Source organism: Psilocybe cubensis, chromosome 2, assembly GCF_017499595.1.
Source record: "Psilocybe cubensis strain MGC-MH-2018 chromosome 2, whole genome shotgun sequence".
Taxonomy (NCBI): Eukaryota; Fungi; Basidiomycota; class Agaricomycetes; order Agaricales; family Agrocybaceae; genus Psilocybe; species Psilocybe cubensis.
In genome coordinates, this window is record NC_063000.1 from 31,640 (window position 1) to 57,810 (window position 26,171).

Sequence of the window (26,171 nt, forward strand, 5' to 3'; positions counted from 1 at the left end):
TAAGCCAATTGCGTATAGACCCCAAACGACAATGGTATTTTGTCACCGGGGATGTAGTTGCTTTCTATCCCAATATTCCGTTGGACTTGTGCATCGAAATCGTTTGTAATATGTACGAGGAATGGTTACTCAACGCTTCGGAAGAGAACACTGCATTAGCCCATATTAATCCAAATTCGTTAGAGAATAACTTGGTTAAATTGGGCATCTTTAAACGTGCTATCGAGATTGGCAATACGCAATTGATAACACAACATGGGTCTAGATATTTTAGACAAAAAAATGGCCTCGCAATGGGCGTCGCGGATTCTCCGGACCTTGCTAACCTCTTTGGAGCCCATTTTGAAATAAAGTCAAAAATCTTAGACCACCCAAACGTGGCCTTCTATGGAAGGTACATCGACGATTGTTTCGCAATTGTTTACGCCGAGTCCGAAGCACTTGCACTTAATCTTATTAAAGAAACAATAAAGTTCGATGGTTGTGTTATCGAATGGGCTGTTTCCTCGTCGGGATGTCAATTTCTCGATGCTTTCATATTCAAGGAGTCTGGAAAACTTCATTGGAAGCCATTTGTCAAGACAGGAAACAACCGAGAACGAGTTCCATGGGTATCACATCATCCTTTGGACGTCAAACGTGGCGTCTACATTGGAGAGTTATCCAGGTTAGCCGTGCTATGTAGTACCAAGGAAATCTACATCGGAGCAATTAGAGACCTTAACGCTCTCTATTTGATGCGCGGTTATCCCGAAAACCTAGTCATGTCTTGGTGTAAGAAGAATATACAAGAACGTTGGGAAAAGCGATTCGCTTTACGAGTCGCAGAGCACGACGAATCCATTCTTGTACTTAAAACCAGATTTGATCAGGTATGGAATTGGTTTTCAGCTGCTGAACTTGGAAAGACTGTTACCGAGTACTGGTCGGCATGGTATGAACATGCCGAGAAAGGTCTGTATAGTGCAGACTCGTCCAGACCCCTTATCAAACCAGATCCAAATTACGTTCACGACCTCGATGATGTTCGCCCGGAGCTGTTCACACAGATCCTCGTGGACGGAGAAACTGAGTTCGTACCGGATTTGAGGAAGATAGGACTACTCGGAAGTCGTTGGATAGTATCGCGAAAGCGCAATACTAATCTTTTCGACCTTGCAAATGTGTGGAAGAAAACAGTCTTTCGTAAACTGGATGAAAACATCGCTGAAAAAGGTGGTGTTGTTCCCGAAACTCAAAACGTTAATGAAACTTATCATTCTGCTCTAGTTGAAGCTGCTGAACAGATAAGTATCGAAAGTGATAACGAGATAATACTTCATAGACGTTCAATCTCACAAGAGAGGGAACATCCAGAATTCGGCAGAATATCCAAATCTTACAACCGATGAAAAGAATACTAGCGCGTAAGGCGTAAAGCATTAGAAAAAAACCCTAACCGTAAGTATTCCTTGCTATAAAGTAACAAACATCTACTTACAAGCAACACTTTGGATTAAATAGCTAAACCTAAACCCTAAACCCTAAACCCTAAACCCTAACCTAACCCCAACCCTAAGCTAACTAAGTCTAACCTTAGTAGGAAGTAAGGTAGGCGTGTGAACTTCCGAACGGCATGTGATTGTGAAGGGCCGGATCTAATTTAGTACATGGGAAAAGTTACTTAGTACTTCGGGAAAAGTTCCTTAGTACCGTGGAAACATTTTTGATGGACCGGATCATGAACTGTCCAATTAAGATTCACAACAATCAATCATTCTATTGTTTGATTGTTAGGTAAGGACCCAGGTAAGCTATTTATACTCTAGACATGTGAATATTCCCATGTCGCGGTTACTCGGAGCCACGTAACCAGAGTAATCTATATCCATGTGATTCACATCACAGTCAATAACCCACGATGTCAAAGAACAAAAGTGTTGGATCCACTTTTGACAGGTTACCATGTGCCACATCGACCCGTGACACTCTGTTCATCAGAGACCTGTCTAACTTGACAATAAACATTGACAGATTTGTGATAGTCGGTAAGATACATGACAGCTGCGCAGCATCACTTCACGCGCTGTCATCGGATGTCTAGAACATTCCTTCTAAGAATAGCCACTGAAGAGTCTATAAAGACGAAAGGGCTGGTTGTTGGGATCCCCCAACAGCCCTCTGGCCTTCTTTCTATTTCAAACTCACAGTTTAAACTAGTCGCTCGCACCTCGCTTCGCTCGGTGCTCGCTCCCCCCCTAAACCCTAAACCCTAAACCCTAAACCCTAAACCCTAAACCCTAAACCCTAAACCCTAACCCTAAACCCTAAACCCTAAACCCTAAACCCTAACAAAAGTGTTGGATCCACTTTTGACAGGTTACCATGTGCCACATCGACCCGTGACACTCTGTTCATCAGAGATCTGTCTAACTTGACAATAAACATTGACAGATTTGTGATAGTCGGTAAGATACATGACAGCTGCGCAGCATCACTTCACGCGCTGTCATCGGATGTTCCAGAACATTCCTTCTAAGAATAGCCACTGAAGAGTCTATAAAGACGAAAGGGCTGGCTGCTGATAACAATCAACAGCCCTCTGGCCTTCTTTCCATTTAACTCACAGTTTAAACAAGTCGCTCGCACCTCGCTTCGCTCGGTGCTCGCTCCCCCCCTAAACCCTAAACCCTAAACCCTAAACCCTAAACCCTAAACCCTTATCAAACCAGATCCAAATTACGTTCACGACCTCGATGATGTTCGCCCGGAGCTGTTCACACAGATCCTCGTGGACGGAGAAACTGAGTTCGTACCGGATTTGAGGAAGATAGGACTACTCGGAAGTCGTTGGATAGTATCGCGAAAGCGCAATACTAATCTTTTCGACCTTGCAAATGTGTGGAAGAAAACAGTTTTTCGTAAACTGGATGAAGACATTGCCGAAAAAGGTGGTGTTGTTCCCGAAACTCAAAACGTTAATGAAACTTATCATTCTGCTCTAGTTGAAGCTGCTGAACAGATAAGTATCGAAAGCGATAACGAGATAATACTTCATAGACGTTCAATCTCACAAGAGAGGGAACATCCAGAATTCGGCAGAATATCCAAATCTTACAACCGATGAAAAGAATACTAGCGCTTAAGGCGTAAAGCATTAGAAAAAAACCCTAACCGTAAGTATTCATTGCTATAAAGTAACAAACATCTACTTACAAGCAACACATTGGATTAAATAGCTAAACCTAAACCTAAACCCTAAACCCTAAACCCTAAGCCCTAACCTAACCCCAACCCTAAGCTAACTAAGTCTAACCTTAGTAGGAAGTAAGGTAGGCGTGTGAACTTCCGAACGGCATGTGATTGTGAAGGGCCGGATCTAATTTAGTACATGGGAAAAGTTACTTAGTACTTCGGGAAAAGTTCCTTAGTACCGTGGAAACATTTTTGATGGACCGGATCATGAACTGTCCAATTAAGATTCACAACAATCAATCAATTGATTGTTAGGTAAGGACCCAGGTAAGCTATTTATACTCTTGACATGTGAATATTCCCATGTCGCGGTTACTCGGAGCCACGTAACCAGAGTAATCTATATCCATGTGATTCACATCACAGTCAATAACCCACGATGTCAAAGAACAAAAGTGTTGGATCCACTTTTGACAGGTTACCATGTGCCACATTGACCCGTGACACTCTGTTCATCAGAGACCTGTCTAACTTGACAATAAACATTGACAGATTTGTGATAGTCGGTAAGATACATGACAGCTGCACAGCATCACTTCACGCGCTGTCATCGGATGTCTAGAACATTCCTTCTAAGAATAGCCACTGAAGAGTCTATAAAGACGAAAGGGCTGGTTGTTGGTACCCCCCAACAGCCCTCTGGCCTTCTTTCCATTTAACTCACAGTTTAAACAAGTCGCTCGCACCTCGCTTCGCTCGGTGCTCGCTCCCCCCCTAAACCCTAAACCCTAAACCCTAAACCCTAGACCCTAAACCCTAAACCCTAAAACCCTAAAACCCTAAACCCTAAACCCTAAACCCTAAACCCTAATTGCACTGTATTGGATCGACCATGTCTTGTAATCTTCTCGCGCAATGAAATGATTTCTCTCGAACTCTCCCCTCAGTTTCACTTTCACCCGCTGCCCATATTCCTGGTGTGCGCTTTAGCAATGAAAGGTTTTTGGTATGTCGCATGGTGCCGTTGCAATTTCACATTAATATCTCCCCAGGGACCAGAAACACTCACACTCCCGCATATAATCGCCCCACCTCGTCATTCAGATTAATTCAAAGTCCGGCCACTTTGGTTCGATTCCATGGGCTTGAAAGCGCTCGGAGAATACAGAAAAAAGAACGCTAATTTCTCGCACATTACCCACAGGGATTGTTCAAAATCGAGATGTTCGATGACGAGTAACATATGTTTGTTCTCTGTTTTTCAGGACAAATTTTGTATCAAACTAACCCACCCTCTCCTCTCTCCCATCCAGCTACTTCACATTCCCCAGCGCGTACCGCTGAGAAAGATGACGCACCATCCTCCTGCGCCAAACTTCCAGACATCCCAGACGAAACGACAGGAATTCTGCAGACGCCCTTGATCTGCGCTTGACACATCGTCTGTCTTCCCGGGCAGCCATGCCATTAAGATGGATATGTGCTCCGGGGGTTCTCAAGGTCAAGAATAGCGTGGGCAGGCCGAGGAAGGGTTAGAAGGCGGATACATTGTGCGTGGTTGCAGTTATGCTCAAGGTCATCCTATTCATCTGGATTCAGCGTGTGCCCGTGGGATTGGGAATGTCTTCTGACATTGACGGACTTGTGGGTGCGTTTGGATTTTCATTTTTTTATCAACGTCAGTGCACTAGCTTGGTATATTTCTCTCACGATGCCCGCACCGTCGCAATTCGCTTCCACAGTCCATCCACTGTATCTACCTCCCCATAGTTTCCACAGCTCCCTTCTGAACGTTGACTTGGCGTTGTTAAACAGATTATCATTCGGGTTGTTAGCTATAGCTCTCAGTCTCTTGTTACTTCCATCTCCGCAAGTGCCACCACCACCGCATTCCCCACCTCTGCTACATCCTTACGTCCACCTCATCAGTTTTTAGGGTGCCAGTAAGTACCTCCTCATTCACCTCGTTGGCTGCAGACTCCCCGTTTATCACAAGTGACGGGCGTTGTAAGACGTGTCCCGTCTTCTGTGTATTGATATGCGTTGACGTAGGAAGCTGGTGACCCAGGTCACTCACATCGCCTGCCGGTCTACCGTACGGCATCTGAATCTTGTATTATAATATTGTGAGTGCCGTGCTCTTTTTTCGTGTATTTCATTTTGCTACGACACCAACTCGCCTTTCGTTTCACGCTTCTATGTAGACCGTAACAATTAAATATATTTCAGATAACTGTGCCCGTCACCCTCTAATTGGAAAGATGTGAGATATCGTAACCGGCAAGTTTTTATTTCCATGATACATGTCTTTTGCTTCTCATCACTGGTTCGCAAGACCCATTTAACCAACAAAAATCATTTCCAACAGACGTACGGAGAGAGCTCCCTTTGTCGACTATTCATCACCACACGTCAACGATGGTGATACACCATCCCAATGGCATACATCAACATCGACATGAATACCCGCATGAACATTACTGCCATACACAGCTACGCGCGCTTGGGATACAGCTGGCGAAAGCAGTGTTTGAGGCGGTTTGAGGATGATACTAGGTTCGTTGATCTTTTGGGTGCGTTATCCTTGCTGGCATGGTTGCGTCTCTCCATGTGTGCTTGAGACGCGTTTCTGACTTGAAACTTGTATCTCGCTGCTTGATTTTCACTTTCCCTATCTCATCGCATCCCACTCGTGGCGGTGCATTTGTACATTAATGGACATCCAGTAGACTGTATATTTTTCAATGGATGAATGTATATGACAGGTCGCGAGGGTTCAAATGTTGTAAGGAGGGTACCAAAGTCTATCAATTCAAACGCATATAATGGCTTGAAAGGTGAGGAAAGAACTCCACCTCCACACAGTCCATGGTCCAACGTTCGCTATACCGAGATCTCAGAAATAGTACACAACTTCCTTCACTTACGGAACACCGCCAATTTGATTTCATACAAGACGTCTGAGAGCCTCCGCTTGATATTGTCCGAATTCTCAAAATGCAAGCCAAAGACGAGCCAGTTAGGCTTGTTTACTCCCCCTGCGTAGACTGGATCCGAGTAAAGCACAAGGAGACTCGAAATTGGGTGGATGGTTCTCGATATGCGTGAACCAGAGGTAAATGAGGGTAAAAGAACGGTGAATCGGACAGGATCCATGCAAAATTTCCTTGAATTTCAATGAATTGGAAGCATTCCTAAAGGAAGAGGTTAATTTGTTACTCACGGATGTATACCCCCTCGTTCTTTTCTGTGCCTTTGATATACTGAAGTGTGTGCCAGCGCGGCGGGCAGGCGGTGGTAGTGATGTTGTTGGAAAGAACAAGACCGTCAATTTTTGACCTGCGAAAGCATTTTGAGAGACAGTTACAGACCATGACGTAGAGCACTTGCAAATAGCGAGTTCTACCTGTCAACGTTGCGACCAGACTCTTCAAATTGGTCCCCCTCTTTGCAGTTAGATGGTGATGGCGGCGGACCGGACTGAGCGCATGTTCTAACACCCTGCTGGAAGGCTGTTGAGCCGTCTTCAGCTTCAAATACACTGGGTGCTCCGGGAATTTTATCGTGCAAGCAAGTGGAGGAAGTGCGGACGGTGAATGAGGACGGAACGCAGGCACGCAAACTCGAATCATCAGAAGAGGACAAAATTCAGAGAGCGATTACGCACCTTCAACCAGAGCTTACTGCACCATCAAACTGCCATCAGCCTTCTCCAATCTCTATCAGGTAGTGGGTCCGGAGCCCCAGCTACCAGCTGAAAGCGCATACTGCTATTTAAAAGGATCAAGGACGGGTTGATCGAGATCTCGCAAGAAAGAGTTCACGAATCACAAACCCAAGTCTTTTAAAGCGGAGATTGAAAGGCCTCTCATGCCCGCAACTGTCAGAATGACAAATAATATACACCGCGCCATTCAAAGTGTCAATTCATTTGCGCTTTTCCCATTACATGTTCATCTATTGATGTATATAGGGCAGTAGTTAATGCACAATTCACTTTTAGCATACACATACTTACCATCTGATGCGGTTTAACACTCAATCTCAATACAATAAGAGATAATGATACAAACTTAATAAAATGTATTTTAACAAACCCGAAGCACGAAAATAAGGATACAGCAGTGAGTATAACTAAAAAAGGGATATTGTACAAACACTTGTCAAGACACAAATGCATTTTCACCTGTGTCCATGGATCTTGGTCACGTCGAGGACCCAATAGTCTCCCGTCTTCCCATCACGCTCAATTCGCCTGAATTGAGGCAGATGTGTGAGGTACCCATGAAGTGTTCCCTAAGCAAAACAATATGGTCAATATTAAATCATTTAAAAAATATCAATGTACTTACACGCCATCCAACATTAGGAGTCTGTGTATTTGCTAGCACATTCTCTGAGCAGCAGAGAATGAGCATTAGGGAGTTTACTTTGCTATTCCGAACCCATGGAGTCACAGCGACGGCCGACCTGGCCGATGTACCAACTCATTAGTTTTTGGACAAGACCTAAGGAGTAAAGTTGACATACATTTGATGAGCGCTGTGGGCCTATTTTCCTTTGTGATGTATGTAGACTGAACTTGACGGTACATAGGAAGTTGACATGGAGTAAACAGAGAAGGTGGCAGTGGGTGTAGATGTGGCAGTGAATGTAAGAGATAATGAGGGATAGTAGTTCGAGTAGGCGTAAGGGGTACCAATATACCATGCAGTACTGACCGTAGGCTGGTACATATCGGAAAGGTCTCCGAAGTAAGGGGAAAGGATGCGGGCCAGCAGGCGTACTGCTTGTGTTCTCGTCGCCGCTTAGTGTGCCAGAAGCAAACCAAGAGTTGCCAGGCAGCCGAGGTTCCTGGTGAACCCGCTCTTTCTGCTGTGTTGCATCCTCCGACAAGTATACTTTAAGGTCTGATAATTGTTATTGATTTGTTCTGGTATTGAAACTGTCCGACTCACACTCGGACTCGTCGTCGAAATTTACGTAGCCCTCCAGTTCCTTATACCACTTCTCGGTCTGATCCACCGCTGCGTCCGAGTCTGGTGAATACTCAATTGCAGGGCCACCTTCTCTCCGGGAAGTCTGTGAGTACTGCATTGGCGTCGTCAGTGTATGTGGTGTTCTGGATATGAAAAAAACGGGGAAGTGCAGGAGAAAGGATCAAATCAGAGAGGGCAATGGCGAGATGGACAAAAAGGAAACGATGATTACCGAATCGTCAGATCACCATGTTCCCTGGTTGAACGACTAGACGATTCCCAACCACTCAAGGTTTGGGAGGAGGTGGTGTAGCTTCCCATGCTATCAAGCCAATCAATCATAGGTGGATATCGAGTTCGGGAAGGGGTGTGATGCGTCAAAGGAGGTGAAGAAATGGACTATCAGTGATAAATTGAGCTGTGAACGTAACAGCATATGCACCTCTACTTCCGCCAGAGTGTCTGTCTCGGTGTAGGAAGCTGTATGGATGAATCTCCTTGTTATCTACATAGTGCTCCATCTCCTGATTTCGCGTTACTGAGGTGTAGCAATAGACAGATAAAATAAGATGTGTGATACAAGTGCAATTTCAGGGGTTCCAAACTAAGAGCGAGCATTATGCGTGTAGCATTAAACGGCGACGATGGGGTGCAGCTGGTGTAAAGTCACAGACTGAAATCTTTATCAACAATCACTGATATTCTTTCTGCTTAGTGTACATGACAGTATCTCACTACAGGTATAAAACCTCCCTATTGTCCATGTGCCATACGATCCGAAGCTGCTATAGCTCCTTGAGTGTTTCTCTCACCACGCCCTTCAACCAAATTGTAGCCGGCTATGGATATATACACTCGTACCGGCACGGAACCACGAGGCTCATACTGAGAATCCGTTTAGTATTCTCAGACAATTTTCTTCGGCCGATGCAATACTGTGCAATACTCATATGTACAAAGAAAGTGTTCACAAGAGGAGTTGAGGTCGAAGATGCTAGAAGCCAAAGACCGTGGGAAACCTCATGGGCCCTGGCCTGCCGATGCTACCGTTAAACGCATGGTATCCTTGTATCGAACTCTAAATCCCATCAACAAATTTTTCGGTCTTGCCGTTTTAAATGTGTGCGCATACATACTACCTTGTTTTTGTGGGGCGGCCTGATGAATGACACAATCTGTCAATCTGTGAGTGTGGCAGATGAATTAAAAACACTTATTTATAATAACCTATTGGTGTATAACAGACTATTGGACTCTATTGTGGACAACAAGGACAATTTTGAGGAAGATATGGTTAGAGAAACAGAGCTATCGAGAGATGAAGGTGCAGATAGCCGTTTTGACATGGTGAACAAAATCCTGGTATGGCCTGTAAGCGTAACTCGAGTCATAATGTTTTTTCGTAATAAGAAATTCAATGACAGGTAATTTCGATGAGAGAAAGACTCATACCGTATGTATCATTGATCCAATTTGTGGGATTGGCAATCAGGTGATATCAACAGTAGCTAAGCGTGCTTCTTTGTCGCTCGCGGCTGTACGGCTCGCAGTGTCTGAATCCTCGACACCGACTTGTTTAAAGTTTTATCTGTAATTAAAATAATACCTCACTCCTGGGATACTTCCTCGGACTGTAAATACACGAGCTCTGGTAAGCAATGTGACGTAAACGCTCCCCCAAACATGTCCATTGTATGTGTGAAACCAATGTTGCTGTAGGTGGAATACATTTTATAACCGGCAAGCTGTAGTAACTTTGGTGTGTACGTTGCAAGGTCAGTAAACCAATCAGCAACTAATTCGAGGACATAAAATAGCAAGAAATAATATATACCGCGCGATTCAAAGTGTCAATCCATCTTTTCCCATTACATGTTCATCCATTGATGTATAAAGGGCAGTAGTTGATGCACAACTCACTTTTATCCACATACTTACCATCTGATGCGGTTTAACACTCAATCTCAATACAATAAGAGATAATGATACAAACTTAATAAAATGTATTTTAACAAACCCAAAGCACAAAAATAAGGATACAGCAGTGAGTATAACTAAAAAAGAGATATTGTACAAACACTTGTCAAGACACAAAGGCATTTTCACCTGTGTCCATGGATCTTGGTCACGTCAAGGACCCAATAGTCTCCCTTCTTCCCATCACGCTCAATTCGCCTGAATTGAGGCAGATGGGTGAGGTACCCACGAAGTGTTCCCTAAGCAATACAATATGGTCAGTATTAAATCATTTAAAAAATATACATTTACTTACACACCATCCAGAATTAGAAGTCCGTGTATTTGCCAGCACCGGATACCTCTTTACCAAGAAGTTTATTATTTCCTGTACTGTTGCTCCATTACTCTCTGAGCAGCAGAGAACAAGCATCAGGGTGTCTATTTCTTTGTATCGAACCCATGGAGTGACATCCACGGGCCACGCATCTTCAATTGCAACATCGCGGGGGATGTTGAGAATGTCACGAATGATGTTCTCCGTGTCCTCCTGCGACGGCAATGAATCTTCTTCTTCACGGCTTAGCCTCCCTGTCCCGCCCGAAACACGCTTTGCTGCCGTACTACCAGCAGCTGTCCGTCTACGACGGCCAACCTGGCCAACGTACCACCTTATTAGTTATCGGACGAGACCTAAGGAATAAAATTGACATGCCTTTGATGATCTCTGTGGGCCTATTGTTCCTTGTGATATGTTTACACTGGAGGCGGAAGGTATGCAGGAAGTTGAGTAAGGGGAGATGGTGGCAGCGGGTGTAGATGTAGGAGCGAATGTATGACATGAGGAAGAATAGTTGTTTGAGTAGGCATAAGGGTTACTGATATACCATGCAGTATAGACCGTAGGCTGGTACACATCGGATAGGTCAGTTGACATCTGATACACAAGATATCCGAGAGCACAATACCGCGGGACTCCTCCGAAGTAAGGGGAAAGGCTGCAGGGCAGCAGGCCCACCGCTCGTGTTCTCGCCGCCGCTTAGTGTGCCCGAAGCAAACCAAGAGTCGCCAGGCAGCCGAGATTCCTGGTAATCCCCCTCTTTCTGCTCTGTTGCCTCATGCTCGGACTCGTCATTGAAATTCACGTATCTCTCCATTTCTTGGCACCACCGTTTGATCTGCTCCTCTGTTGGTTTTGAGTCTTGTGAATGGAAAATCCTAAGGCCATCTTGGCTCCGAGAAGTATCTGAACACTGTGTTTGCTTCATAGTTGTATGTGGTGGTTTGGATATGCAAAAAATGGGCAAGGGCAGGAGAAAGTATCAAATCAGAGGCAATGGTAAGATGGACAAAAAGGACATGATACGTGCCGTTAATTTTCCAGAGCCACTGGTTGTATAAGATGCATCGGACCGTCAAATAGGTTCCCATCAATAATAAGTGACACTTGTGATAAAACCAGGTATTGAACATGCAGCCTAAAGGTTGTCATGTTAATCGTGGAAGCTCATTGTTCTCTACCTAAAATTCTCACAAAGATACTAACTAACTGCCAGTCAACATCCAGATTAACGGTCACTGGTGACCGGAATGCACAATAGGTTGTAGAGGATTAGACGACTAATCTTAGTCTGGAAATTAAATGAGTCGTGTGGAGACTTGGAGCGACTTTGGGACATCCGCGGGGAGGTTGACACAGTCATCAGATAGCTGAATGACATATCCCAAGGCATCATGAAAAAAGAAACGCCTCTGAAAACCAAGCTTCTAAGCGTGTGTATTCTAGTTCAGAATACGTACAGCTGTCAATCTATCCAGGGCGGTAGTTGACCCACAAATCATTTCTAGAACATGCGGCATGTGATGTAAGTCGACTGTTTTATTTAGATATCGTATATTGTTTACGAGACATCTTTCGTTATATCTATTATAACAGCCCCTCTGTGAGAGGTAGTTTCAACTTAAACTGCAATACCTAATTGTAAACTACTTGTAATTAAGCGCCCATGCACAAGTAGTTTGAGCTGAAGAAATTCGCTAATTCCTCGACAACAGGTCACCGGGAAATACCGCCGCCGTATATCCCATAAATTAGGATTGGCTACACGCTGCTACATGCCTCCTGATCTTCGTCCGTCTCAAATAGGCAGGTTCAGTCAATCGGCTTCCGTCTAATGGATCCGCTAGTTCTGTCCCTGCGCACAGACCGCAGCCAATTGGAAACTTCTTCATGGTTGAGGGCATGTGCAGGGTTCCTTCTCCAAATTGACCAATAGTATTGCATTCCGGAGCGCTCCATTCATGCGCTGGCAAAGCATGCGAGCTGGAAAAATGTCCGTTGAGCTGAGATTCTCCGGACAATAAAAGTATAATGACTTCTTTTTTCACCAGTCCTTTTTGAAGTACCTGTACATCGGGCCTTATCTAAACGCTCTGCAAGCGTACAGCTCGTGTCACGGATCTTCATCGACACAGAGAAATTGATGTCATGCAAGGTTCTCGTAGAACATGTGCGCAACACCTCAAGGAGTGGCCGTCGTGATATGTCGGATTTTTGCGGATTGATGAACGGGTTGGCTACTTATCGATTATCTCTCTAATGTTGCTGTGAAATAATGGCAGTGAGTTTTAGAAATAAATGCACATGTTATACAAACCGTTTTTTGTTACCTTCAGATGGGTCATCAACAGCGTACTCAGGCTGTCTTCCAGCTTCTCGGTGGAGCCACCTAACAAGCCTAGGACCAGAAATCAGAAGGCTATGTTCTCAAAGGAGTTGTGGGTATGCCTCGACTCCCGATGACGTGGGAAATTACTCACAGTAATTAGCATCGGACCAAATCTCACATTATCGAGTCATACGGAAACCCTAACCCAACCTATAGCTATCCTTGACGTGATTGCTGACTCCTTGGTGCGCAGGATAGTGAGCTCCAATGCGTTGCAAGCTCTTTGGCAGGCCTAGGATGATGAGCGGTCTTTCCCGGGTCGGAGATTAAAATAAATGATTGGCAAGTGGCGATCAGTGATTGTTGATCGTTAACTGCCAGCGGCGGCTTTCAGTCAATAACCCCCACATGCATATTTTCTAGCTAATATCTTCGCGACCGGTTTTGTAGCACTCTTGCCAATTTTGAACCTCAATTTACTTCTCTTTAGACATTTGTGCGCAAGCAATTTTCTGGACGGACGGGGTGGATTGGGTAGAGAAGCGGCCTCCGGGACCATGCCTCCTTAGCCTACATCTCATGAGTGCAGTGTATTTCTTCCTGGAAAGGACCATCGTGTTGTGTCAAAACAACTCAGGTTTTTTGAGGACCCGCATAGAGTTTCTTTGAGTCGGCATCGTATGTATGTGAAAATTCATATCCGGATTCGAAACCTTTCTACTTGGTTTCCTCTGTTTATTGTTTTTTTGATGCACAACATTGGCATCAATAGTGATACGGGGACGGATATGGGAACGACGGAGATTACATGTACAACTTGATAAGACCTGATAAGATCATATAGATTACCCACGGATGTGCACACAACAACGTAACCGCACAGAGTTTGACGTCGTTATCAGACGTCGAAGATCTTCTCAGGCTTTTTGACAGTGGGACAAATTTGTACTTCTGTGCATGAGGATGGTTCGAGTCAGGGCACCCTGTAGTAAGTGTATTACAATCTACAATCATGATAGACAGCAATACGACATATGTGATCAAACAAGGTGACCTCGTTGCTTGAAATGAGGTTCACTGGAGGTCTTCAGTACGGAAATGTGCATTAATTCAGGGCTGTAACATCGGAGCGCAGTTGCTAATGCACCCTCTGATGTCCTATGCTCCGGTTAAAGAAGAGTTCTGTATGGGAAATTATCATCAAATCTCGGGTCGAATTTACACGTTGTAAGCGTCAGTCCAATTCTCCGGATTAAGAACTAGAGCCTGGGATTTTTCATACACACATTAGAATGTCACTGTTCTCTGGCAACAGACTATTCCGCCCCACTTCCACCATTGTCCATCCACTCAACATTCCAATAATGCATTCCCTCAATTTTTCTGATTTGCAAGACTACATACAACATATTCCGTACAACACCAACCCGGTCGCCTTGTGCGAGCAGTCAAATACAAATGGCGACCCGGCCCCTTTGGAGGCTGCAAATACCCCTTTGACTGGGTTATCTAGCATTTATCATCAACCCTCCAGGCTCCGTTTAGACCCAGAGGTGCTGGCTAGCATCAAACGGCTTATTGAAGAGGTGGAAGAAGAAATGGGTGTAAACTATCTCGACTTGGTTAAGACGCCAGAGGCGAGTGGCGCAGACATCTACAATAGCTGGATATCAACCTCACAGACTATCCCATTGGTACACTCTACATCACACTCAATACAGCAGTCAACGCCTGAAGAAATTGAGGATTCATACGATCCTCGGAATGGATTTGAGCCACCAGCCGCCACAGCAGCGATACCTACACAGATCAGTACGTTCCCAGAGCTACTAAACTCGCGGAATACGGCTTCTTTAAGCAGAAGACGTGGTGTTGAAACGTCAGTCCTAAAACTTAATACTTCATACCCCAATTGAAAACAAATTATGCTTTTAGATCAATATCAATGTCAATGCCGGTAATGGGACAGGCAGGTCCCTCTCGTTGGCATCAAGAGGAAAGGGCATATGGTGAGCCGATCCAGCCATCGATTGACAGGAACGTGTGGCTCGAACATGATATGAAGGGTTCGTCTTGTGGTGAATTGTATTCTCAACATGATTACCCATCGTTTCGTCTGTATACAGGAACATCGTCATATCCCGAGTATACAGAACTCCCGGGCAGTTCTACCCACAATACGCTACGTGATACCATCGATGTATCTTCCTATCATCGGAATAACGGGACGAGTGAGCTTGTTCCAAATTTATCTAAAAGCCCATTTCCAATCTCATCGTTTGCAGACCGAAGCCTTGAATTGGATATGGTGCCCTTACAAAATACGCAGAATACAAATGGTGATGAAATGTCAGTCTTACCAACACATTCACAACAAATTTGTCTGAGTTTGATTTTAGGTCAACTCCACCACCTCCCCACGTATGGGGAAGCGCTGATGCAGCCCAGTATCAGGGTATGTTTTACGACCATGCTCAGCCATGGTTTCAGCCAGGTGAGGGTTCCAACACCCATCATCCATCAATGTCTTTCTCCTCAGAAAGAGAGAAGAAAGAAACAATCAAAACAGGATCGATCAAGGATGGACGCGAAGAACTTCGCTCCAGGCTCACAAATGAGCCTGTAGAGCGTCAAGACATCGACAAAGCCCAAACAAATGATGGAGGGTATGAAGTTTTTTTCTCCTCTCTTCCGAGTAGACACTGACATTGTTCCTTATGAAATATCAGGTGCGGAGAATGCCCAGCGGAAGGTCATGGCCAGAAAATTGGGAGGTGTGTTCAACAGCAATAATTTAGAGACTCAGAACTCACAAGGAAAAATTGTTTTGTTTTTAGGGACGAGATCGCGTCTCGAAAGAGGCGACGCAAGGACTCAGACTCGGAGATCGAGTCCGCTGGAGGCCCCCGGCAGCCCAGAAAATCCAAGGTGAATGAGTCTCCGGACTCCATTCCAGGAAACATTAGCACAGCGGTACAGGGCTCTCGGGGGAAGCCCAGAAACCTGAACCCGCGGGCGCCAGCAATGATGAGGTCGTACGCACACGCCTTGACTCCGCTGACGATGCCTGAGGCAAAGGAAGGGGGGTTCATTGCACTCGTCACTGCAGGGACAAAGGAGGCTAGCAAGGCGTTTGGCCACCACCAAATGCCCGTCGACATGGACAGCATGACAATGGTGTAAGTGCTTTTTGATTCCACATTGCTCGGATAAGATAGTGACTTACGTGCCGTAATTCCCAAAGAACCGGTTTCCCCGATGCAACCAAAAAGAAAGGATTGAGAGGTCGTAAAAAGTTGAAGGCCAGTTAATGATGGGATAGCAGAGGAGACCGCTGCGTATGGTAGTCAGTAGGCTGTAGAGGACGTCGTCGACGGCAGTGGAAATCAATTTTTTTTTAATCTTATCAGTCTTCCTCATCGATAGGCCGGTTTGATTTCACACGGCAAATTTCGGCATCGACGTCCCGTTATACAAACAAATTGCCCCTCATGGTTCGACGTGAAGTCTAGAAAATATTTAAGTAACTCTCTGTCCCTGGGTAATTATTATGATGTGGTAGGCACCAGGAATTACTCCTATATGCATGTCCGAATTGTGTAGATTAATTAAATAATCATGCAAATGTCGTTCATTATTAAATACGTAGAGATCAATAGAACAAGAACGAGAACAAGAAAAAAGAAGAAGAAAAAGGACATATACGTAAGACATGGACGGACAGACGGATATACGACGACTCGGGAAAAGAAAATGAAAAATGAGCTACAAGAAAAGGGTTTAAACGACGTATGTATGGATGTATGTATCGGATGTGTGTGTGTGTGGAATGGATATGAAAAAATAAACGAGTGTATAGCTGACAACCGACGCAGCTTTGGGATTGTACGACGGGGAAGGCAGGCGGTCTGAACAACGGCAAAAAAAGAAAAAAAAAATCGAAACAGCCGACGACGCCACAAAAACAAGCCAAAACGACAAGCAAAGAAAAAAAAAGGTGTAGTGTATCAAACAATCCTCCAACCGCGCCTCTAGAACATCAACAACCCAAACTATCACAGGGAATCATCAAGAAGAAGAACACAATAAAAATAAAGATGATCATAGAACACAAAATAGCGAGGGAAAGACGAAAGTTGGAAGGCAAATGGCCTGTGAGCCAGTTTTTGAGTGTCGCCATGCCAAATCGGGTGGCTCAACGGGACACTTTGGTTGTGGGTGTAATATTGTCGGTAATCGGCGAGTTTTTGAGTGTCGGAATCGGTTATCAGGGATTTTGAGTGGTTATAATGATATAGTCGGCAGTGGTAGTCGTCGTCGTGGGGTGATAAAAATGACGAACTACTCGGGCTTGATCTTCCAAAACACAGCAGCGGCCGCAACGCTGAGCAGCACCACGCCCACCGCAGTTTGGACATTGATATTCGGGTTTCCCGCGCCATCCTTTCCCTTGCCCTTGTTCAGGTGTCGCAACGCCTGTGTAGCCCAAGCATGCACCCGAGCATCAGGAAGCGCAGCCGCCAAGGAATCAAGATCAACAGTCGACAGCCAGCGCGCGACCGACGATGAAGAGATCCAAACGACGCCCGACACAAGCCATGAATAAACAGAGATAGCAAGACCCACAAATACACCCAATACACCCAACACACAAGAAACGAAAACCCAGAAAACGATTAGAAACGCGCCGCGCGCATATGTCGATGAAGAAGAAAATGGACTTGCCCTAGCGCATTCTATTCCTCCTCCTTCTAGCCGGGCACAGGAAATTTACCTTGCAGGGGAAGCGAGGGAAGTGCAAGGGAAGTGCAGTGCGGGAAGTGCGGGCAGTGCGACGTGCGCGAGTGGCTGAGGGACGTGCGCGATTGGCTGAGGGACGTGCGGAAGTGGCTGAGGGACGTGCATGTGCGTGCGTGGGTTCGAACCATGGTTGAGGCAGGTCGGGGTGATGTAGCGTGGGATAAATTGACTTCAAATAAACTCGTGTCGTCTTTTTTGGTTGTCACTATTCCTCTTTATTGAACGAGGCTTATACCACTAAATAAAGTCATATTGTGATAGATAGTAGTGTAAATAATTGAATAGAAGTAAATTTATAAGTTATTTAATGAATGATTGTGTGTTAAGCTAACAATTGAAGCCCGGGCTAGTTTGCAATTGGTGTGCAGCTATCCTTGTATGAATAAAATATTAAACCACATACCACGATTTCACTGTCATCCCCTTCTAGATCACCAAAATTGAAGTATTCTGGAAATCCGCCGTATGGATTTCACCCATCTTGATGTGGTCCCACATTGAGTCCCCACTGGTAGTGTCCTGCGATCACGGCACGCCCCGAAACTTCAAAAACTTCTTCAAAAAGCTGTAGGCAGTCTCTATCAACATTGATTTTGTTCTTGGAGGTGGGTTGTTCCTAAAATTGAGCTGACCGTGCTTCTTTGATAAGATGGTCATCAGAAAGGTCTGTAAACCTTGGATTTTGCTTGAGGCGATGAGCAATATAAAAAGTGAACGCATGGGCGAGAGGTGGAAAGGATACCCATTTAATTCGCTTTTTAATGTCGTTGTTGGCAATTTTGCATTCAAACTAGTTCAAAATCTGGGTGTGTTCAACAATTTTCAGTTGACCAGTAAATGGACAAAACGGAAGCATGTGGTTTACGAACGTGGATTTGCGGAGGCATATAAGGCATAACTGATCTCAAACACTAAACATAGCTATGAGTTGCGTCTAACAGGAATAACGTGCCTTTACACTGGAATTTGAGTCGGAAGTGCAGGGAAGTGCAGGGAAGTGCAGGGAAGTGCAGGGAAGTGCAGGGAAGTGCATGGGAAGTGCGCTGGACGTGCATAGGTATAATTTTCCATTGGGAAGTGCAAGGGAAGTGCAGGGAAGTGCAGGGAAGTGCAGGGAAGTGCAGGGGAAGTGCAGGGGAAGTGCAAGTGTCACGCTGAAGTTAATGACCATTTATGAATGGATAGATCCTTAGAAAAGTTGAGATTGAACAAACTTACGATAAGCGCCCATGGTATGTGGCACATGGCATACCCGTTGGGTCAGCCTTAAGCCTTTATTACCACATCAAAAGTTGCATATCTTGAGTGGTTCTATGCGCTTTCACATGAAAATGGTACATGGTACCCATTATAGATTAACCCAGTTATACTTTAGAAAGACTATAGTATTAGATATATTGACCGACCGAGTGACAAAATTGGGCTTTTGACGTTGGCGCATAGTCAAAGGTGTATGTCACATGTGACACTCTACCATCGAAATAAAAATTGTGTTAATTTTTGTTCATACAACACGTCGCACAGTATTTCAGAGGAAAAAACATACGGTACTACTTTTAGATGCATCAAACACTCTGAAAAACTGATGTTTTTGACAATATTTAATAGGTACTACCGCGCACTTCCCCTGCACGTCCCCCGCACTTCCCTCGCTTCCCTCGCTTACCCTGCAAGGTAAATTCTGTATGCCCCTTCTAGCCCATCTCCACTTGATTGCTTGTATTTCCCAGCAACAGAATCTTCGTCAAAGCTACGCGAGAGCACATCCGCGTCCACATCGCTCGAGTCTGCAAGTGGGTGCGTCCGTGTCTTCCCAGATAGAAGAGACTTGTCTTGATCCCGGTCACCGTCGAGAGACGAAACAGCGCTCTCCGAGAGCTTGAACACGACAGATGGTTCCGGCGTAGCAAGCATACGCATAGGGTCGTCTACAAGTCCAACCCCTTTTTGTCCTTCGAGCTTCTGTGCAGGCATTGCTTTCTTGTCGCCCGATTCACGGTCTTCTTCGTCCTTGCTGCCACTCGCACCGGAGCTGCCTTCCACGGCGGATGTTGAGGTAGCAACAGCGTTAGTGAGCGCCGTACGCTCGGCGTACGGGGCTTGCCAACCTTGAGATCCTCCTGTTTTCGCTTCTCTGCCTCTGCCTCATCCTCCGACCCATGTTCATCACTTTGTTCGTGCTCGTGTTCCTGATCAAGGGACGAAGAGTCAACAATTTCAGACACAGAATGGTCTTTATCCTCAACTCCATGCTGCGCATCACGCGCCTCATGATCAGGTTCGCCATCGCCATCTTCACCACACTCAGTACGTGCAACGGCCTCCTCCCCCTCCTCCTCAACGCTCTCAAGCTTGTGCGGAATAATCGTCGACACACTACGCGCATCGTCGTCGTCATCTTCCTCTTCCTCGTTGTCATCTTCATGGCCCTCCCCACCTTTGTCATCGTCATCGCACGTACGATGCCCTTCACCCATTGCCTCTTTGTGAGACCCTTCCTCCAACCTTACCTCTCTCAAATCACTGGAACCCGCGCCGGATGTCCCTGATGAACTCGCGCCACGCATCACAAGCTCTCGCAACACCACCACCTCACGCCGTAAACCTTCCTGTGCCTCAAGAGCGCCCTCGAGCTGGCGTACGCGGTCGTGGTGGGTAGCAAGGCTGCTCTGCGTCGCGCGGCGACTTTGTGATGGATGATCGTCTTATTGTCTTCACCGACAATGTCGACACCCAATTCCTAGATAATGTGAGTGTACAAAAAAAGAGGGGTGAGAGGACATACGACGATGTCGTCGCTTTTGAGCTCGAATGGCTCCGATTTGTGTCCTTCGCTGCTGAGCCTCTCCCCATTGATAAACGTCCCATTCGAACTTTTCACATCTTTAATATATATCTAAACATTCATCAGAATCCGGCTGGAATGTGATGCATATATGCATATACGCGCATATACTCACCTTTCCACCCTCCTCCCACACTTCTGCGTGTTGCCGACTCAGCACCTTGCTGTCAAAAAAACCATTTCGCTCGCCCGGCGCTGTTTTGCTGCTCGTCTGCCGTCCGATTTTCGTGTGCATATTCGTCAGCGCAACACGTTTGGGTGCCCATGTGTTGTTCAAAGGGTACAGGTAGAGAGCCGGGAAGAGCGCGTTGGATGGTGGTAGGCCTGAAGACGACATGGATGGTGCTGTGGATGTCAATGTCGATGTCGATGTGAGCCCTGGGTGTGTGTTGTGTTGGACAGAGGAAAAGGGTGTCGAAGGCATTTATAATGTTTTTTGGGTGAGGTGGCGGTGGTGTTGGAGGTGTTGCGGCCACAAAAAAAGACCTACTCAAAGGTTATGCGACGCTCGTATATGCTCTCCTTTGTCCTTATCGTACCCGGCGTCAATATCGTCTCGTGGCGATGTAGTGTGTGGTAGACTTACAAGTTTCATATGGCTTCTCAATAAACGTCCCGTAATTATGGGAGACGCCTATCGCATATCCTTCGGATTTTTATAGAGTCGAATCTTCTATACGCCACGAGCATACTTGTATACGCCATCGTGTTAACTGTGGATAGCAACGAATAGAGAAATAGTAGTAACTTGTCCTGTCATGTCGGTATCGCAGAGGTCACTCTGCATAGAAATCCACTGTTCGACCAGTATGATGACTCTCATAGCGTACATTGCACCAACGGCCAGAAGAATGGTTTTATGTCTACATATCCATTTTAGTGGTTGAAAAATTGATATAAAAAGTGTTTATACTTTGACATAGAGCGGCTATATCTGCTGTAAAGAAACATTGTGCCAGCGTAAAACGAAGCCTTGTATATCCCTGAGTGCATTAATGATGTAAATCCGATGGTTTCGGGGAGTATGCTGTTTTACCGACTCACCGATTAGAAAATAGTTGAAAATAACAGAGCTAATGTTTACGCCTGCGAATGGTGGATTGAGGTTATAAATTTCCCGTGGATGAGCAAAGGAAAAGCGAAGGCTTTGGCTAAAGGCCAGATATATATTTCATCGGATATATGATGTCTGTTGTCCTTTCCTCTGACAACGCGACCCCCTTATGACCCTAAAGATTTAAACGTCGTTAACTTTGAGATTTACAAGCTGATAATATGGGAACGAACATTCTTTGTTGGTTGGTTAATATCAGTGTTGATCTGGTGGAGCACGACTGATAAAAGTCAAGTTTGAGCGCAATCAACGCGCCAGTGAGGTGATGAGGCGTGGGAACTTCATCACATGGTGTTCTAGACTTAGCCGAACCTTGCCCGAACTTTTTTTCTGTCTCTTTTCTCACTCTAGTTCAGGCAAAACACCTATTGACGGTATATTCAACCAGTTATGGCGTCGCAATCGCATTTAAGATGAAGGTATGACTTCGTGACTGCCTCATTCAAACATTTTTCCACTGTCTTTTTAGGGTAACCCTCTACATTCTTGATTACAGTTCCTGCACCACGCGAGACGTCATTGAGAGTCCCGAAGCTTGATTGAAGGAGGTCTTGGTGGTCTGTAGTTTCTGGAGAGACTTTCATATACCAGAGAAAGGTGTGCATAGATGTCTCTTCCAATACCTCCCACTAATCTTCTTTCTCCCCCTCAACCCTCTCCATCCCTCTTCGACACACCGCTTACTCCTTGCGCCCACATATGATCTATCTTACCATCTCACCCTTCCTCAACCCTGGCACTTTCTGACATACCGCATACCTCCCCGCTCTCGGTCCGACAATCCATCTTTAGTCAAATGTGTAGAACCACAGGTCCAAATGCCCTCCCCCTGCATTTTGCGGAGACACAGCCTGCTTTAAGCTTTTGGTGGTCTACAGCTTTTGAGGGATCTAAGTGCCTCTCCTATTCCAGAGAAAGGTGTGCACACATATCTCTTCCAATCTCTCTCACAAGTCACGAATCTTACTCCACCCTTCCGATCCTTCTCCATCTCCAACCCTCCTCGACCATCGACACCCCTTACTCCTCGCACCCCATTATGCCACTCTCACCCCCTACCTCTCTACGACCCTTTGGCTCATTTGATATGCTGGTTACCTCTCTGCTCTCGGTTCGACAATCCATTCTTTAACCCTACATTTCGGATACTACACCCCGCATACATCTCGTCTAATCATATTGTGCATCGCTGTAGTCGTCATATGTTTATGAAAGGCGACTAGCTCCGAATATGGGATGTGTTCGCATTGATAGGGAGATCATTTCGGTTACAAATGGTAAGTACTCCTTTTCTCCTTCATTCTCGCCGTAATGACAAGGAATGGTTTAGAATAACATACGCCATCCAGTCGTACTGTGCATCTTGCAGACATTGTGTCTGCGCGAGTCGTGTCATATGGGGTTTTGAGGTTCCCCGTATCGTGTTGGAAACGTCAGTAAGACGAATAAATTGGGATCTTCACCAGCATCGAGTGTCAGGAGTTTGGACGGTATGTACCTCGCGCCTACTGTCTTATGTATCATCTCCGCTCTAGCATAGTCATAGTGCGGCAGAACGGCAAGCGGCGCCCTGCAGTGCATACACAGCATACACCCCTTTGTTTCTTAGTGGATCTCTCAATGATACGGGTAGACGGTAAGATTCACGATCAGTGCATTGATATTGTTGGCGGTGATAGTGGTTACGACAGGGGTGCAAGCTCTAGTTCGTGTCCATTGCATGCAGTAAGATAAGATGCCGTCGTTTACATCTGAGTGTGCTTCCTCTGTTTTCTAAACACATATGCAATAGATGTTGTTATTGAGTCTTAGTGGAGGACCTCATCTCCCAACAGTTTTAAGAAGCGAATGGCATTGAAGGGGTGTGATGAGGTGGTGTGTTTGCGTTTGCGAGAGTGAGAGTGAGAGTCAGGGTGGTGCTTAAATCCACCGTGACCCTTCACTGTCCCAGCCCTATACTGTGCTTTCCAATTGTTAGTGAAGTCATTGCTAATATACATATCTTCGTCCCTCTTCTTACCGTCCAACCGTCGATGTTGATCAAAAAGACGTGAACACGAAGTGCCAAAAGGCCGTTCGTACCAATATGTCCCATGGTCACTGTGCGTCGTGATTATCTCGGAGATATTAGGTCAATGAAAACCAAGGTGTTATCTGATCTCTTATCTTGCTCTGGGACGACGTTGCCTTTATGTTATCCCACCTACATTATGACAGTGTTAAAAAGTACTCAAACTTGTCAAGATATTCAATGTCTCCCAAGGTATTTGTATACTTTTTAGTTTCATTAGTTACTAACTACATTCTGGTGGCTAGCATCAAACCAAGGTACTACCCTAGAGCCTCTTATGGCCCTTGTGTGGGCCTCATTACCTGGAAGGTGACACCCCCCTCCTTCTTTCGGTGACATTCACGCTTGTCTATCACCAGACGCCCCTGCGAGAATCCGTCAGCGAGACAGCGCGGTCGCGCTGGCTGCAACTGCGGCCTCACTGCGGCTGTCAGGGTCGCCCCAACTCTGCCTTCTCCGACTTGGTCCCGAGAAACTTTGGTCTTCGCAGGGTCCTGTGGAGACCCTGTCCTCGGGCGCTTGGCGGTAGAAGCAAATTCGCGCCTGCATCAGAGACGGAAGCGAGGAAATAGATTGTTAGACATTGAGAGGATTGGGAAAAGGTGCGTTTGTACATACCTATCTTGGTCTGCCCTCGACAGCCTCCGCTTCCTGGTGTGTCTGGAAGCGTTGGTGACTCGGCTAATTTTTTAAGACACAGTCAGTTCTGCTGACGCTACGTGAAGGGAAGACCCTTACCTGTCGCCATCCTTCGTCGTTGAGGGATGGCCGACCATCCTGAAAATTGGCAAAACACATCATATCAGTTCCACTCTGAAGATGAGAAAAGAAAACAGGTTATCATACCCTCCATCCCGGTGTCCAAGCCTAGCGAGAGACTCGACGGGGTCAGCCCCGGAGTTCTCTTCGCGGTTCAAATCCATCTGCATGGATTCTGTATAACTTTTTTCTTTTCTCCGGCGCTGGAGTGCGAATAGCTGTCCAACGCTCTCTGCCATTCAAAAGGTGTCGTCGTATACGGTACCTCGGATACTGTAACCTTTGTTTCAGCGATCTTCGGCATTAGAAAAATCTGGGAGCATAACTAACCACGAGCTTTCAGAGCCCCCAGACCCCTATCATTGACGTGCATTGGCACACGAGTACTTGGCTCAGGTGTACTGCACCAGTTTCCTCGATGAGCAATGTCGATGTATTGACATTGCTGTGCAGCTTCTTGGACATCTCCCCATGAAGATGCTTTGGGGGTCAGATGATAATTCGCAAGCCTGACCACCAATATCAGTTTGAATTTACATCCGGTTGCAAGTTCGGACGTACTCATTATATTGGCCCCCAGACGTATCCACTCGCTGATTACCGGCCGGTTGAGATTGGTATCTGAATAACGATGCGTCGACTCGGGAGGTGGATGGGTGGCCTGAAGCCCTGAAGAAATCCCCAGAGATGTCGGTGGGTTGTAGAAAGGCTGTGCTATTGTCTGGCGCATATGACAAATTCACATCTATAGAGGGGAACGACGCTAGCGACGATCCGGAAAATACTGCTCAGGGTATATTGTTAGCTTGAAGTTACGAGCGTGGAGTACCTCGGTTCTTACAGTGAACATTCTCAAAAGGTTGAGAAGGATAAGATGGCTGAGACGAGACCCTCGCAGGTTCCTGGTGAAGTTGAAGATGTGATGAAGACTGGTGTCAGTTGAGCATAGTCTTGCGGAAACGACTGAACAACTGAGTTGTAAAATGGTGTGTGTGAATTGGGGGCTGATGTGTATCCTTCGTTTGTTCCAGTATGCACATTTGACATCCAATTGAACCTTTCTGCTTAACTTACGGTCAGCATCGAATTTCGAATGTAGATTATCCCATATCTTACTACGCATGTTAGCTGGACTTGGAAAAGGAGAGGAAGAGGAAGTTGCGATATGCTCGACAGGCATACCAAAGTTGCTTGAAAATGAGGGCACGGCGTTTGGATGGCTGCCGACGCTGTCCCAAAGACCATCTGTCAGTGGATAGCCTTCCAGTAATGGTTGGGTATTCTCTAAGGACCGATTGAAGAATCGATAAGAAAATCAACTTTATCAGAGGGGAGTGTACTCACCATCCCATAGCTCAGAGAACAGCAGATCATGGCCCAAGGGATAATCAAGAAAGCCATAATCGTACGTATTGCTGGAATCCATTTCTGGGTTGGATATACTGGCTTGGGGTAGCGATGTAGATGTGGGAAGGGGGCGGGAATGGTTTGTAGCAATAGACAGATAAAATAAGATGTGTGATACAAGTGCAATGTCAGGGGTTCCAAACTACGAGCGAGCATTATGCGTGTAGCATTAAACGGCGACGATGGGGTGCAGCTGGTGTAAATTCACAGTCTGAAATCTTTATCAACAATCACTGATATTCTTTCTGCTTAGTGTGCATGACAGTATCTCACTACAGGTATAAAACCTCCCTATTGTCCATGTGCCATACGATCCGAAGCTGCACGAGCTGCCTTGATGTTTTTCTCACCATGTCCTTCCGAATTGTCGCCGGCTATTATAGATACATACGCTCGT

General features: G+C 45.7%; 6 protein-coding genes across 6 annotated transcripts; 1 reads left to right on the forward strand and 5 right to left on the reverse strand.

Annotated features, from left to right (window-relative positions):
- Positions 1-6,389: 6,389 nt before the first annotated feature.
- On the reverse strand, positions 6,390-8,271 carry JR316_0001559 (uncharacterized protein; the record flags this gene model as incomplete). The annotated part of the gene is made up of 6 exons (XM_047887362.1): positions 6,390-6,513; positions 6,581-6,796; positions 7,361-7,470; positions 7,527-7,570; positions 7,896-8,084; positions 8,133-8,271. 6 exons carry the CDS (start codon positions 8,269-8,271, stop codon positions 6,390-6,392), a joined length of 822 nt encoding a protein of 273 aa, XP_047752285.1.
- A 1,984-nt stretch (positions 8,272-10,255) lies between these two features.
- JR316_0001560 (uncharacterized protein) lies at positions 10,256-11,377 on the reverse strand (the record flags this gene model as incomplete). The annotated part of the gene is made up of 3 exons (XM_047887363.1): positions 10,256-10,369; positions 10,426-10,764; positions 11,078-11,377. 3 exons carry the CDS (start codon positions 11,375-11,377, stop codon positions 10,256-10,258), a joined length of 753 nt encoding a protein of 250 aa, XP_047752286.1.
- A 2,765-nt stretch (positions 11,378-14,142) lies between these two features.
- JR316_0001561 (uncharacterized protein) lies at positions 14,143-16,089 on the forward strand (the record flags this gene model as incomplete). The annotated part of the gene is made up of 8 exons (XM_047887364.1): positions 14,143-14,657; positions 14,714-14,844; positions 14,905-15,009; positions 15,064-15,127; positions 15,178-15,444; positions 15,508-15,552; positions 15,616-15,957; positions 16,023-16,089. 8 exons carry the CDS (start codon positions 14,143-14,145, stop codon positions 16,087-16,089), a joined length of 1,536 nt encoding a protein of 511 aa, XP_047752287.1.
- A 1,030-nt stretch (positions 16,090-17,119) lies between these two features.
- Positions 17,120-17,706, reverse strand: JR316_0001562 (uncharacterized protein; the record flags this gene model as incomplete). The annotated part of the gene is made up of 2 exons (XM_047887365.1): positions 17,120-17,529; positions 17,553-17,706. 2 exons carry the CDS (start codon positions 17,704-17,706, stop codon positions 17,120-17,122), a joined length of 564 nt encoding a protein of 187 aa, XP_047752288.1.
- Positions 17,707-18,926: 1,220 nt separating this feature from the next.
- Positions 18,927-20,847, reverse strand: JR316_0001563 (uncharacterized protein; the record flags this gene model as incomplete). The annotated part of the gene is given in 7 exon segments (XM_047887366.1): positions 18,927-18,947; positions 19,125-19,152; positions 19,245-19,614; positions 19,674-20,247; positions 20,265-20,318; positions 20,364-20,474; positions 20,539-20,847. 7 exon segments carry the CDS (start codon positions 20,845-20,847, stop codon positions 18,927-18,929), a joined length of 1,467 nt encoding a protein of 488 aa, XP_047752289.1.
- A 3,036-nt stretch (positions 20,848-23,883) lies between these two features.
- JR316_0001564 (uncharacterized protein) lies at positions 23,884-24,537 on the reverse strand (the record flags this gene model as incomplete). Its single annotated transcript, XM_047887367.1, has 4 exons — positions 23,884-24,151; positions 24,227-24,289; positions 24,347-24,385; positions 24,455-24,537. 4 exons carry the CDS (start codon positions 24,535-24,537, stop codon positions 23,884-23,886), a joined length of 453 nt encoding a protein of 150 aa, XP_047752290.1.
- Between the last annotated feature and the right edge of the window lie 1,634 nt (positions 24,538-26,171).